The 15,030-nt window shown below is 45.8% G+C and overlaps 1 protein-coding gene across 2 annotated transcripts in view; it reads left to right on the top strand.

Annotated features, from left to right (window-relative positions):
• Window positions 1–15,030, top strand: part of COLEC12 (collectin subfamily member 12) — a 173,480-nt gene that overhangs the window by 150,299 nt on the left and 8,151 nt on the right. For both annotated transcript variants that reach the window (XM_017499050.2, XM_037728165.1), the window contains 3 exons: window positions 9,057–9,545; window positions 11,205–11,341; window positions 12,778–12,887. In XM_017499050.2, coding sequence (XP_017354539.1) covers window positions 9,057–9,545; window positions 11,205–11,341; window positions 12,778–12,887 — 736 coding nt within the window. The remainder of the gene's footprint in view (window positions 1–9,056; window positions 9,546–11,204; window positions 11,342–12,777; window positions 12,888–15,030) is intronic.

Raw genomic sequence — 15,030 nt, 5'->3', positions numbered from 1 at the left:
TGAGTGAAAGGTTGGTTAATTTGAGTTTTCTTGGTCCTTGAGCTATTTCAATGCAATATAAATAGGGCTCCTCTGAAACCAAGGTCAAGTCATTTGGGTCACAAAAATACCATTAGATGAATGGTTGGCCATCACAGTAACTGTAAGGCCACGGAGTGGGGAAATGATGTGTCTTGCTTATAAAATCTGAGTTTTGGTAGGTGTGATGGCTCATGCCTGTAATCTTAACACTTTGAAAGGCTGAGGTGGGAGGATTGCTTGAGACTAGCCTGGGTAACAGCAATATCCCATCTCCTAAATAAACAAATAAATGAATGAATACATACATATATTCTAAATTTTACTGTTATCCAGATCATCCATATAAATTAAAAGTCTTTGACTCAAATTAAGTCTACAGTTCAAGATTTGCAGCATCATATATTAACAGTATTTTCTAGTCACAAACTATTTTCACACATTTTAAGTTGAAAGTACTATGTGGAAGATGCTGTGCTCAGCAGCCTGGGCTATACAAAGAAAACCAAATGGTCCTCACCCTTAGGTAATTTAACATAAACAGGATTTCAGGGCATCAGAAGATGGGCTGTAAGCAGATGTTTAAGGGGAAGGGATTACACAAGGGCATGAGTCACTAGGGGTCACCCTGGGGTATGTCCCCACACTGGTCGAATGATCAGGATAAAGAGTGATAGTTAATAAGCCCCTGTGAGCCTGGAAGCAGGTCCGGATAGCAGATGGCAGGACCCTGTTCAATAGCTTTGACAGTGACTAGCATGGATGACCTGCTGAACCAATGCCTGTGTGACTTGAAACTGTATATGCCAGCCAGTGGTGGATAGAATCATAATCCACAATGCTCTAGAGAGGCCAGAATAGTATCAAGACATCAATCAAATGAAGTAGATAGGAATACATATAAAATCCTTCTCATAAATGGATGAGACCAAACAGATAAATGTTGATGGGAAGGCATGGCTGGAAAGAGGTGTGCATGAAGCATGGGAATTTTAATTGACCGGAAGCAGTTAAATGTGTTTTCCAGAGAAGACAATGTTGTCTTTTACAGTATTAATAAAAATATGTCATCCAAAATAAGGGAAGTAATATCTGACTCTGTTCAGTATGCTAAGACCACCTCTTGAAGATAGTGTTTACTTTGAGTAGCCCCTGTCAAAAGAGACATTCACAGACCAGCATGCTCAGAAAAGTAGCATCAGGACAGGGGCTAGAAACCATGTGCTGTGAGGAAGGGCTGAGGACCTGGGAGCTTTCACCCCAGGAAAGCCTGCTCAGTGGAGAACAAGGCAGCCATCTGTACTTATTTAAAGTTGCTCTGCCTGAGGAATACCACTGGGTGAAACAAAGACTAATGGGTGTTCATTAAGGGAAGATCAATTTTGGTTTTACATGAGTATTAGCTGAAAATATAATGGCTCCCCTACTCAGTAAGGATGCCCCAGCTCTGGAGGGGCTGGACAGTTGCAAGTCAGGGATATTGTAGGTGTGAGTCTTACTCTGAAAAAGGGTAGCCCTTCAAATGATTTAAAAAAAAAAAAAAAAAACCTTAGACAATCTTACCATGGTATTCTGGATATTTTCTAGTTATTAATTTTATAGTATTATTATTTTGTTAATTTAATTGTTAGCTTGTCTTCAGTTAGTTTATAGACAGCGTGGCTTATCAGCCAAGTAAGGACATGAAAAGCTAATATTTGAAGATGAGGCCTTGGGTGTTTGAGTTAATGTTTCTATAGTTATGATTCTTTTTATCAGCTAGTATTGAAAGTGAATGTACTGAGCACTTTTCACAAACATCCCACTGAATCCTGACAACGGCTCTATGAAGCAGCTACTTACAATATCATCGCCAATTTATAGACAAGAAAATTAAGGCTTAAGAGGGTTAAGTAACTTGCTCAGGTTTACACAAATAAAAAGTAGCTCAGTGGAATCTGAGCCCAAGCTGTCTGGTGCCAAACCCCATGCTGTTAACTCCAAGGATAGTCATTGAAAGTGGGTGCCCCTCCCCACTGTACCTGGTCCCCCCAGAGGGAGGCTAGAAGGTCAGGGAGTTGGGATTTTATTCTAAGTGTGAGGCAGAGGTTTTAGGCAAGGTGTTGAGACGATCTGCTTTATATTTTTACAAAGTCAAGCTGGGGGCTGGGAGGAGAATAGTTGGCAGGGAGGGGTCAGTGAGAGCATGGACCAGCTGTTGGTGACTTGGCCTAGAATGCTGGCAATGGAGAAGGGAGAAGTGGGCACCCTCATTCAGGAAAAGAGTTGGAGACAGAATCAAGGTCATCCCTTTCCTTGCCCTGAAAACAGGGACCTTGGCTGGCCTACCCGAATCAAGCCTCTGCTGAGGTGAGGAGTCCATGGACTCAAGGTGCTATGAGTATTCAGAGCCCAGGCCAACCCCTGCTTGTCCATGTTTGTGCCCAGGACCCTGGAATTCCCCACCCAAAGTGCCCAGAAACAAAGGGGCAGCCAAGAGGCATCTGTGTGTTGTAGGCATTGGGGGTGATGTGGACAGAAATTGAACACACGGTAGAGGGTTGGTGTGAGTGGGCAGGACCTGCTGATGGATTGGCTGTGGGGAGTGAGTGAAAGAGAGGAACGGGATGTTCCTAAGTCTTTAGCATGAGCAATGAGGTGGATGGAGATACAGACTGGGGAGCTGCAGAGAAAGAGAGGCCCCATGTAGATATGTTAAGACGGAGATGTCTATTCTAATAGAATGAGGTTTCTGACTCATGGAAAAGCTTATGTGAAAAAGAAAATCTCAATTCTGAAACTCTAAGGTGTTTGTTTCAGAGACACGATCACATTTCTCCCTGGTTTTGTTGCTCACCGCACTTTCTGTGAGTTGATCTGAGAAGCTTCCCAAGCCAACCAAGCTGCCCCCTTTCTATTCATTGTCGTCTTCTTCTATTCAATGGCTGATGGGACACGGGACAGTGCAAAATAGGTCAAACAGGGACCTCATTCCTCCCATTGCCAACCACCGCCTCATGCGGCACTTCCCCAAACAAGACAGCATGGCTGAGGATCCCGGGGAGCAGCCATTAACAGCCACAGAAGCAGACCATGGACAGTTGGCAAGAAACAGTGGTTACATACACCCTCCTCTGTGGACAATGCACTTCCAAGGCTTCCCAGAAGCCCAACTGTGTTTCTTTTTAATTTGTACATTCCTTTTCACCTCCGTGAAGTAGAATGACTTTTTCCTATGGTGGCTGTTTAATAAATATTTGATTAAGTGCGTTCAAAGTAGATTTTTAAATGAGAAGAAAAATGTATCAGGTTATATCACTATTTTTCCTCTACCTTGTCTATCTTCCAATCTTACCACCAGTGGGTCTTAACATTGAGTCTCTAAGATTTTGGATGGCAGTAAAGAATTAAAGTAAGGTTTCTCTTCTTTCTGTTAAGTACCAGGAGTTTTGTTGGAAAACACATGTGAAACTTACCTTGGGTAGGAAACAGGCTGGGCACTTCTCAGGCCTAAGTTTGGTTTGCCAAAGCAGAAACAGCACAATGATTTAAAGTCTTCCATCCTCTTTGAACTGCTTGTTTAGAAAATTCAGGTTTTCAGACTCCCAAAACCATGGAGCCTGGGGGCCATGGGGAGGAGGTTTCACTGACAGTACAAATCCTGGGCTGCTTGGAGCACTGGTATTGCTCATATTCAGGCATTTCTGGAGCTTGTGACAGCTTTACCAGCCACCTGGGTATCCTGGCATTTCAGAAACCTGAGCCAGTGAGCCACCCATACTTGGCCTTGACATTGAGTTAAAATTTCAGTTGGTTTGCAAGCAAACCTCCAACGTCCTTCCGCGTGGGACATCACATGTGCCTCCCCATGTGGCTTTGCTGTTTTCGGAACTCCAGATTCAAGTTGTTACTGCACAAGCTCATAAATACTCTGTTTTGTTTTTTTGTTTGTTTGTTTGTTTGTTTGTTTGTTTTGCTTTCAGGCACTAAGAGTATCTTAGATTTTATTTCATTTTATTTTCACCTTGACAGCTGCCCAATAAAAGATTCAAGTGAGACCTCAAAGCCTGAGATCATCCAGATGCTAATCGGCAGTGCCAGCATCCCAAGTCCTAGAGAAAAATGAACCTGGCATTACTAATCTACTTCTTAAGAGGATCCAGTGTTGACTTTTTAAATGGCTTTAGCTCTTTTTCTTAACAAGTTTTTAAAAGAAAAAAAACTCCAGGAAATTTCTAGGCTGTCTTAATGAGCCAAAGTAGATTATGTGAATCTCCTAGTCTAGAAAACGCATAGAATACATTTTGACCTAACCCAGCACCTGAGGACAGAGAGTGCCTGCTCCTCCATGGTTGTTGCAAGGCTGGGGCAGCTGTAAAGGGAGACACCAATCACAGTGTGCTTGCCAGTTTAGCCACAGCCAGGAATATTAAGCTGTATCTTACTAAGAGAAAGACAGGTAACCTGTTTAAGATGGATATAGTACTTCAGATGGGGAAATTTGTTTTTTTTACTAACCCAACTGGGAAATCAATCATAAGTAGAACTGTAGATCTTTATCAACAGCAAAAACTTGCATTTTCCCCCAATATTTACTCCCTTCCTTCACAAGATCTGGAGATTAGCACCTGCTGGAATCTCGTGCTGTCTGTGGGATCCACGCTTGATGACGTTCTTCACTAAAGGCTCAACTTACACACTGAGTGTGTGGGGACATTCAATAGCCTTCCAGTCCAGAGGAAAGTAGCTGAACACCATAAACTACCCTACTCCAGAAAGAAATAGGATGCATGAAAAGCTGCCACCCCAAGTAAGGGAGGCCTTGGATTCCCCTCCTGGATTCAGGAGAGGAAGAGAGAGTTGCATTTTTGGAACTCTAGAGGCTGGAAGAAGGTGTTCTGCAAGAAATGCAGCTCCCCCCACCAGCAGTCTGTCAGAACAGACACGAGCCCATGAATAGCCACCCTTTCACAGTCACAGGTAAACTCATTTCCCGTAACTTATAAGTATAGCACTAACCCCAGATGTGAGTGATGGACAAACACAAATTATCAGCAAAGAAATTTTAAGAGAATAAAACTAAAGATTATTTCTAAAACACTTGAATTTCCTAATATATAATCTTCATTATTTGGATTTCCTAAAGTTAAATATAGAACAGAAACAAAACAGAAATAGTTGAGAAAAAAAGTTTTCTTTTAATTTTGCAGTTACTCCACATACACTAGAATTTTTTGTTTTGTTTTGGCCTAAATTGTCAGTATATTTTCCCTAGAACTATCCATAGTGCTACGACGTCCATCGTGGGGAATGTACATGGCTCCTTCATCACTGTTAATCTCTGGGATGCTATTTCCCAACTACGCAGAGGCACTAAGTTACCTTTTTAAAGGACATCAATCTGGCAGCAGAAAGTCTGCCTTCCCTGTCTTTCCTAACTGGTATAGGCTATTTAGGTGAGCCTGACCAGGTTAGGCAGAAAAAAAGTCCAACTGTCGATGTAGATACTGACTGGATTAATTCATGTGGGTCAATAGCAAGGAAAGACGGATCTCCTTACGATTATTTCACAGTGGCAGCCACAACCCACATGACACCGATATTATTCCTCTTGAAATAAGATGCAGGGCATTAGGCAGGTCACCCTTCCCCAAAAACCTGTCCCTTCTGATCTCACCTGGGGCACAAATTGTGAACAGTAGAGTGCTGGACTTTTTAACCATCATGCACATGTATTTCATAAACACTTGCTTAATAGTGACTATGGGCCAGACCCTGTGAGGGGCCAGACGCGGAGAAGGGTCCTGAGTAGAACAAACAAGCACTAAGAGATTAGAGAAGTGAAAACTTCCATCTGAAGTGGCCTGGGAGGATGCCAGGAATTTTACGGAAGGACATGGGCAGAGGAAATTGTCAGAGAAGAGATGTGGAAAGTACAGAGGAGGATGGAGTAAACATGGGGAAGACCAGGCTGGGAGGAGCCTTCATGCCAAACTGATCAGATGGGGCTGCCTATTCTTGAGCAACTGAAGATCAGAGCTGGGCTGAAGGAAGACAAAAGGCAGAGAGGAATGAATGGAGAGGAATCACACGTAGGAAGATCAATTAAGAAGTTACTGTGAACACCTTCCAAAAAAGACAGAGAGAGAGGTAGGAAGAAGAGAGCCTACACTAGGGTCATGACCAGGGTCAGGGTGAGGAAAAGAGGGCTGTGGCAATGTGGTGGGAGAAGGGATGATGGAAAGAGAACATGCACAGCAAAAAGACAAGAAGTTCAGCTGTAGACACGCGGGTTAGAGGTGCTGGCAGAACCTGAGAAAATGGACCATTCAACTAGCAGGTGTAAATAAGGACCCAGAGCCCTGAGTAGAACAAACAAGGACTAAGAGATTAGAGAAGTGAAAACTTCCATCTGAAGAGAACTGGGAGGATGCCAGGAATTTTACAGACGGACATGGGCAGAGGAAATTGTCAGAGAAGAGATGTGGAAAGTACAGAGGAGGATGGAGTAAACATGGGCGAGACCAGGCTGGGAGGAGCCTTCATGCCAGACTGATCAGCTGGAGCTGCATATTCTTGAGCAAGTGGAGATCAGAGCTGGGCTTAAGTGTTGCTGAAGACAAGGAGGAGCTAACAGGAGCTGTGGGCAGAGGTCAGTGACATAAGTCCAGATAGAAGTGGCTTCATCCCTAAGTCTTCCAAATTCTCCCATTTATGGAGCAGATAACACTAGAAAGAATGCATTTACTCCAGGTCTTGCCATTAGCATAATCTCTCTTACTACTGGAAGACGGTCCTGCTGATAAATCTGTGAGCAACATATGGGTAGCTTTAGATAAGGAAACTAAGTCCAGAGCCTAAGCTTCTGCTAAGAGAGAATACAGATGGATTGGCTTAACTGGGAGCCATGGATAAGGGTACAGTAGACATCCATTAAGACCTAGGATGGGGAGGGAAACAGGGAGATCCCCCTACAGAGGTGGGAAGGGTTGCTTCATGATTCTGTCCTCAGACCAATGGGAGAGGAGGGACAAGGAACAGGAGGGATAAAGGAACTTAGGGAGATCTGCCACCCATCCTCCATTGCTCCAGCACTTACATCCTTCCTACTTTACAGGCTTTCTGCTTCTGTAGAAAAAATAAGGCCAGGCACAGTGGCTCACACCTGTAATCCCAGCACTTTAACGCTTGAGGCCAGGAGTTCGAGGTCAGCCTGGGCAACACAGTGAGACAGCCATCCCTACAAAAAAATAAAAAATCAGGCATTGTGGCACAAGCCTATAGTCCCAGCTACATGGGCAGAAGCTGAGGCTGGAGGATTGCTTCAGCCCAAGAGTCCAAAGTTGCAGTGAGCTGTGATCATGCCACTGTGCTCCAGCCTGGGTGACAGAGTGAAACTGTCTCTGAATAAAAAGAGTGAGGCTCTGTCTCTTTAAGAGAGAGAGAGAGAAATAGTTATTCATGCAGAATTGTGAGATTTCAGATTCATTCATTTCAACATCAGAAGACCTGAGTTCATGTCCCAGGTCCACTACTAGATTGTGATTTTATTGACTTTATTGGCCATGTCTTACTCTCCTTGGTGTCTGTTCCTAGTAGCTAAGTATCCTCAAACAAATAGCTTGGCATCTCTGGCCCTACATGTCCTCATCTGTGCAATGAGAATACTACATCCTAGGCAAGGACAGGTGGCATAATGTATGTGAAAGTACCCTGAAAATTGTCATTCACTGTACCATTCCTGGTAGGAGAATATTTGTGTGAAATTTCCTGTTACCCCTGAGAAATTAAAGAAAGCAAAATAATCCTGTTACATGGGCCTCTTTATGGGATGATGGGGATGAGCAGTATTTGCTTTCCTTCCAATTAGATGGTCCACATAACTTTTTTGTCTGGCCTACCTTCCTTATGTGTATTGTTAGACTCACAAACCAATCTGGAGAGTTTGGACACCTGTCCACAATGGGCAGCAAAGCCCTACCAGGCTTCCCCACAGAGACCTCCCGTCCCTGTGAGCTGGCCCATGAGTGAGTGAGGCTCAGCCCTAAGGACAGAGCATCCCCACAGCTTTGGTGGACAGGACAGGCATGCCAGCTGGGGTACAACAGAGAAGAAGGTTATAGGGAGGTTATAGGCTTGGTTATAGGGAGAGAATTAATAGGCCAATGCCTCTCAACACCTGATAGCATTTTTTGATCTCCTTCAATTGTTTATCCCACAATACCTTAACATGGTGCTTGTCATATAATAGGTCTTTAATAAATATTTATCAAATTAATTAAAAGAGGAAATAAATGAGGAAATCCTGATCCTGGTCTGCATAACTTTCCTGCTGGTGACAACATAGGCCCAGGTGACTAAGAGAACCCCAGGTTAATCATGTGAGTCACTGTGAAGAATCAGCCCCTGGCTGCCAGTGTCACCATGAAGGATATCAGTGGGACGCTAAAAAGTTGTGCAGTGTTACAGTACATTCTAAACGATTGAAGAGGAAGGGTGAGCTTACTGAAGAACATAAAGCATATTGGCTTGCTCGTGCTGCCGTAACAAAGTGCACAGACTGGGAGGCCTGAACAACAGACATTTCTTTCCTTATGCTTCTGGAGGCCGCAAGTCCAAGATCAAGGTTTCAGCAGTGTTGTTTCCTCTGAGACCCCCCTCCTTGGTTTGCAGGTGTCCATCTTCTCCCTGTGTTTTCAAGCGATCTTTCCTCTATGTGTCTGTGACCTAGTCCCCTCTTCTTTAAGGACACCAGTCCTATTGGAGTAGGGTCACCCATGTCACCTCGTTTTAACTCGATGACCTCTGTAAAGGCCATCTCTCTAAATACAGTCCCATCCTGAGATGCTGGGGGTTAGGACTTCAACATAAGAATTTGGAGGATGACATAATTTAGCCCATAACAATCAACAGTAGTATGATAAACAAATAATCTTTCCCTTATGTATATATTTTGTATGCCAGATTTTTTCAATTTGGAGATTTTATAAGAAGAAAAATTATTCATAACTATCATTCACAGTGGATTTCATGTTGATGACTTTTTCTTTGTGTTTTAGGTCCACCCGGCCCCAGGGGTCCAAAAGGTGACAGAGGATCCCAGGGACCCCCTGGTCCAACTGGCAACAAGGGACAGAAAGGAGAGAAGGGGGAGCCTGGACCACCTGGCCCTGCGGGTGAGAGAGGCCCAACGGGACCAGTCGGTCCCCCTGGAGAGCGTGGCAGCAAAGGCTCTAAAGGCTCCCAGGGACCCAAAGGCTCCCGTGGTTCCCCTGGGAAGCCCGGCCCTCAGGGCCCCAGTGGGGACCCAGGCCCCCCAGGCCCACCAGGCAAAGAAGGACTCCCCGGCCCCCATGGCCCTCCTGGCTTCCAGGGACTACAGGGCACCGTGGGGGAGCCTGGGGTGCCTGGACCTCGGGGACTGCCAGGTTTGCCTGGGGTACCAGGCATGCCAGGACCCAAGGGTCCCCCCGGACCCCCTGGCCCATCAGGAGCAGTGGTGCCCCTGGCCCTGCAGAATGAGCCCACCCCAGCACCGGAGGATAATGGTAAGTCTGAATCCTCCCTCCTACCAGGGGAACAGGACAGTACACGTGCTGAGACTGAGCCAACCCCATTGTGTGGCCCTATCCATGTTATTTGTTTTTTGGTTTTGGGTTTTTGGTTTGCTTGTATTTTTGTTTTGAAACAGGGTCTCGCTCTGTTGCCCAGGCTGGAGGGCAGTGGCGTGATCTCAGCTCATGGTAAACTCCACCTCCCAGGTTCAATCAATTCTCCTGCCTTAGCTTCCCAAGTAGCTGGGACTACAGGAATGTGCCACCACGCCCAACTAAATTTTGTATTTTTAGTAGAGACAAGGTTTCGCCATGTTGGCCAAGGCTGGTCTCAAACTCCTGGCCTCAAGGGATCCACCTGCCTTGGCCTCCCAAAGTGCTGGGATTACAGGTGTGAGCCACCATGTCTTGTCCCCTATTTCATATTGTTTAACAGTGAAGGCATCATAGGGGCTGGCACAGGGGCCCTGCCGCCAGTACAGGCCTCCACACCAGGCATGTGTTTCTCTCTAAACACCATCAGGTTCTCTCGCACTCATTTGTTTTATGTAGTATGTATGTATGTATGTATGTACGTATGTATGTATGTATATATGAATGAGACAGGGTCTCACTCTGTCACCCAGGCTGGAGGGATGGAGTGAACTGCTGCGAACATAGCTCACTGCAGCTTCGACCTCCTGGGCATAGGTGATCTTCCTACCCAGACTCCTGTGTAGCTGGAACCACAGGGGTGTACTGCCACACCTGGCTAATTTTTTATTTTTATTTTTTGTAGAAACAAGGTCTTGCTGTGTTGCCCAGGCTGGTCTCTAACTCCTGGCCTCAGGCAACACACTCGCCTCAGCCTTGCAAATTGTTGGGATTCCAGGTGTGAGCATTTGTTTATTTATAGGAATAAATAAACAAATTTCAATTTTCAACCAGCCCTCCGAAGACAAACACAACGCAAAACACTTCCTTCAGGGAAGCCCGCGGCTGGCCGCCCTGACCACTGTTCCCTTGTTTTATGTCCTCATTCTGGGGGTAGATGGCTCTCTCGGTTAGCTCCATGAGCATGCCGATGGAACCCTCTGCTATTGATGCCGACATTTGATTTCTTTTTGAGAAGGTGTTAGATGTTACAGTGCCTTCTAGTCTTTTGATAATTAAACCCTTGGCAAAACTCGAATGTTTGGTTAGCAACCGAGCCTGTTTTTCTCTTTTGACCCAACCCCTATTCTACTTGATGTTGGTCGGTGAGGCCCGGGTTATCTTTGTTGATCCATGAACCCAGTTTTGGTGCTGGGTCCTCACATCCAGCTGTTCATAGGTTCCATGTGATTGCAGACTGACGCTGAACATCTGTGCCTGCCCTGCTTCCCGTTGTTGCTTCTGTTATTTCTGTCATTGTGAAGATGGATCCAGCTGCAGAAGAACAAAGACTCAGTCAAAGATCTTGTCCAGTTTATGTGTTTTTGACTTGTGCTCTGCAGCCCGCTCTGAGCTCGTCCTTGCTGCGAGCACGTCTGTGAATGTCGGCCACAGCCCTCGCGCAGGGACACTCAGGCTGCTCCCAGCAGGATGGCAGTTTTGGCCTCTGAAACACAGCTGAAGAAAGGCAGAGTGCACTCTTGATTTTTTAACCAGTGTTTTCAATTTTTGCATTCCTAGGCTGCCCGCCTCACTGGAAGAACTTCACAGACAAATGCTACTATTTTTCCATTGAGAAAGAAATTTTTGAGGATGCAAAGCTTTTCTGTGAAGACAAGTCTTCACATCTCGTTTTCATAAACACTAGAGAAGAACAGGTATGCCTGCCACATACCTTGGTTGGGGAAAACTATAATTTAAGGTTGGTTTACATCTGGAAATTGCATGCTTGTTGGGGATTCAGAGATAGCACGAATTCCTAGTCACGTAAACATGGACAGCAGCATTACAGAGATTTGGGTTTTATCCAGTGGCTAGAAGTATTCATGGCATTGGAATTGACTCTGCATGCTTCCTCCTGGAAGATATTGCCTATCAAGCCTGGAGCTGTGTGGCTCCTTCTGGTGGCTGTTGAAATACTTATAATGTAGAGAAGCTTGAGGGCTGCCACCAGGCACGTGTAGGGACCGAGGCAGAGGCATGAACACTGTAGGGGTGGAATGAGGTGCAAGGGACCATGCCTGGCCCCAGAGGGGTCAGGAAGAGCAAAGAAGGCTGAGGAGGCACAGCCCACACATGATAATGATAGTGTCCACTCATTCAGTCCCTTCTATATGCCAGGCACTGTGCGAGGCATTTCCGCCCTTAAATCTCACAGCAACCCTAGAACATAGGTATTATTATTATCCTCATTTGACAGATAGGAAAACTGAGGCCCAGCAAGGTTTATGCAGTAAATGGAGACTGAGACCAAAACTGTGGCCTGTCTAGCTACAATGCGGCACCATTCCAGTGGCCTCCTCCCTTTTCCCTAAGTTATCTCCAGCAGACACAATCCTGCACACAGATGTTTCCTGTAGTAACTGACTGGAATAAGCACACGGAAGAGAGTGACCAAGCACCTGGCTTGAGACTCAGCCAACCCCCAGTATGTGGCCCTACCTATGTTGTTTTTTTTTTGGGAGTTTTTTGTGTGTATGAAACAGGGTCTCACTCTGTTGCCCAGGCTGGAGTGGAATGACATGATCTTGGCTCACTGCAACCTCCACCTCCCGGGTGCAAGTGATTCTCCTGCCTCAACCTCCTGAGTAGCTGGGACTACAAGTGTGTGCCACCATCACCAATTTTAGAATACACAGACCAGGGCCCAAGCCCAGCTCAGCTACTTCTCATGTTTGCTAAATGGGTTGCTCTAAAAGCTTGAAGACATACTGCGTGCAACACACTGCACGTGGGGCCCAGCGCAGAGGAAGTGCACAGTAATACCACGACTGTTCCTGTGATTAGGACATGGGAGAAGTGGGTGGGTGGTAGGAGGAAATGGGACCAGTGGACACTCATCGAGTTGTCTGAGTGATTTAGAGGAAAAGCCTCGCTTTAACATCACTTGTAAACCTGGAAGAGGAAGAAGGTCAAAGCCCTTCAAGCAGTGCAAAACAAAGCAAGTAGCAGTGAAGAAGCAGAGAGCAAAAGCAGGCACACACTCTGACAAACGTCCTCGTTTAAATTGTCCTTTTTCCTAAATGTTAAAGAAAAGGGCCTGAGACATCTGTTCTGAGAAATAGTCACGCACCATCCCTGGTTTGTTTTTCAGCAATGGATAAAAAAACAGATGGTCGGGAGAGAGAGCCACTGGATCGGCCTCACGGACTCGGAGCATGAAAATGAATGGAAGTGGCTGGATGGGACATCTCCAGACTACAAGTGAGTACTCAGAAGCTTCCAGATTGGTGGTCAGGCTCTCACTGCTCTGCTGTCACCTCTTGCCCAACTTCCAACAGTTTCTTCCTTAATGACCTCGTGTCTTAGACGCTCCTCTCTAACTGGGCTCCTGGTACCAGTTGCGTATTTCCCCTGGGGAAATCGTGGTTGACAGTCGATATGCTGCCAAATAGGGCTTTCCTTTCTTCTCTTCATGGAGTGAGTTTTTTTTCTTTTCTAAGAAAAAAATCATGAGACTAATAAAACCACACAGCATAATACTTCTGGCTGAGGCATTTTTTCTAAACGCTCCCGGAAAGGATGATGAAGCCCAGGCAACCTCAGGCATGTTCAGCATTCACCCCAGGCGTGTTTCTGAGGACTGGGGAGCTCCCTTCAGGATTACACTGTGGGTACCCCTGACTCCAGCTGGGCTTCTGGGCAGAGTGTGATTAGAAACTACAGATGTATAATTTTCCTGGCTGAGCACAGTGACTTACGCCTATAATCCCAGCACTTTGGGAGGCTGTGGTGGGTGGATTACTTAAGGTCAGAAGTTCGAGACCAGCCTGGCCAACATGGTGGAACCCCGTCTCTACTAAAAATAAAAAAATTAGCCAGACATGATGGCGCATGCGTTTAATCCCAGCTATTCAGGAGGCTGAGGCAGAAGAATCACTTAAACCCAGGAAGCGGCGGTTGTAGTGAGCCGAGATCGCATCCAGCCTGAGCCACAGAGCAAGACTCCATCTCAAAAACTAAAACAAAGAAACTACAAGTGGGTGGTCTTCCTACACAGAGGAAGTACCCTATAAACAAAGTTGCATTTGCCGGATAACCATCCCCTAGAGGTGTGAAGATTCCCCGTAAGTCCAATGTGACCTAAGTTCTATGAAAGGAGCAACAAAGAAGAACCACTTTGAGGTAACTTCTTGGATAACCTATAAGTCTCCAGGGCCTCATCCTACCCCAGGGGGTGTTAGCTCCTTCCCTAAATCTACCCAAAGATCTAACAATTACTATATTGTACCAGTTTGATTTTCACGTCTCTGTACTCTGGCTTTGCCTGTAGTGGGTGTGAAAATTGCAAGGAACCGTAATAAATGAAGCAGAATTTATTTATTTTTTTTAAATCCCCCTCTGAATAATCTTTAGTTTGCTAGAGACAGGGAGGCCAGACCCTGTAGAGGCTCCACCAGGCACAAGAGCATCACAGCATTGGAAGCACCTTCTGAGCACTAGCCAGAGTACGTGGTGTAGCCTCTGGGGCTGTCCCAGGAGAGGAGAAAACAAGGATGTTTGAGGCCTAAGACAGTCTCATGGGCATTGAGGCCTAGGCCTGTATCAGCTGAGCAGCAGGAAGTAGGGTCAGAGATGATGGAGAAGCCAGATCGAGTTTTTAAAATGTCCCTGTGTGCGTGTAATGTGCATTTGGGTAAACAGGCTCTTTTGTACTTTTAAATTCCCCTTGTAAGTAGGATCAGAAGATAAAGGAGGAAACCAGAATAAGGCGATATTTCCTTTGTTTTTATTTTTTTGTTTTTAAGAGACAAGGTCTTACTCTGTTGCCCAGGCTGAAGTGCAGTGGCACGATCATGGCTCACTGTAGCCTCTTATCTCCCCAGCTCAAGCGATCCTCCCACCTCAGACTCCCGAGTCCCTGGGACCACAGGTGCACATCACCACACCCAGCTAATTTTTTAAGTTTTTGTACAAATGCGGTCCACTATGTTGCCCTGGTTGGTCTCAAACTCCTAGCTTCAAGTGATCCTCCCACCTTGGCTTCCCAAAGCACTGGGATCACAGGCATGAGCCACCACACCTAGCCAGGCCATCTCTTTATAAAAAATAAACATGTGGCCAAATACTGAGTTGGAACATTAGAATATTTTAGGTCTGCTCTGAAGGTGAGTCTCAGACTGCCCCCAAGAGCTAGTGGATAGCTGCTGTGGGCCTGTCAGACACCCTGTCTGCTCCTCTATACCTCTCCTGGGGAGAGGAAGGAGTACCCCTGGCACACTCTGGCACTTGGGAATTTGCCTGATGAGTCAAGGAAAGTGTCCAACACAGCAGGGATGCACTTTAACAGATGCAAAACAGTTGCAGGAATCGACATCTAAAACAGCAGCTGTAGAAGGTTGGAGGT

The sequence above is a fragment of the Cebus imitator genome, unplaced genomic scaffold (genome assembly GCF_001604975.1).
Source record: "Cebus imitator isolate Cc_AM_T3 unplaced genomic scaffold, Cebus_imitator-1.0 Scaffold12, whole genome shotgun sequence".
Lineage (NCBI taxonomy): Eukaryota > Metazoa > Chordata > Mammalia > Primates > Cebidae > Cebus > Cebus imitator.
This window is presented reverse-complemented; position numbering and strand designations above follow the sequence as displayed.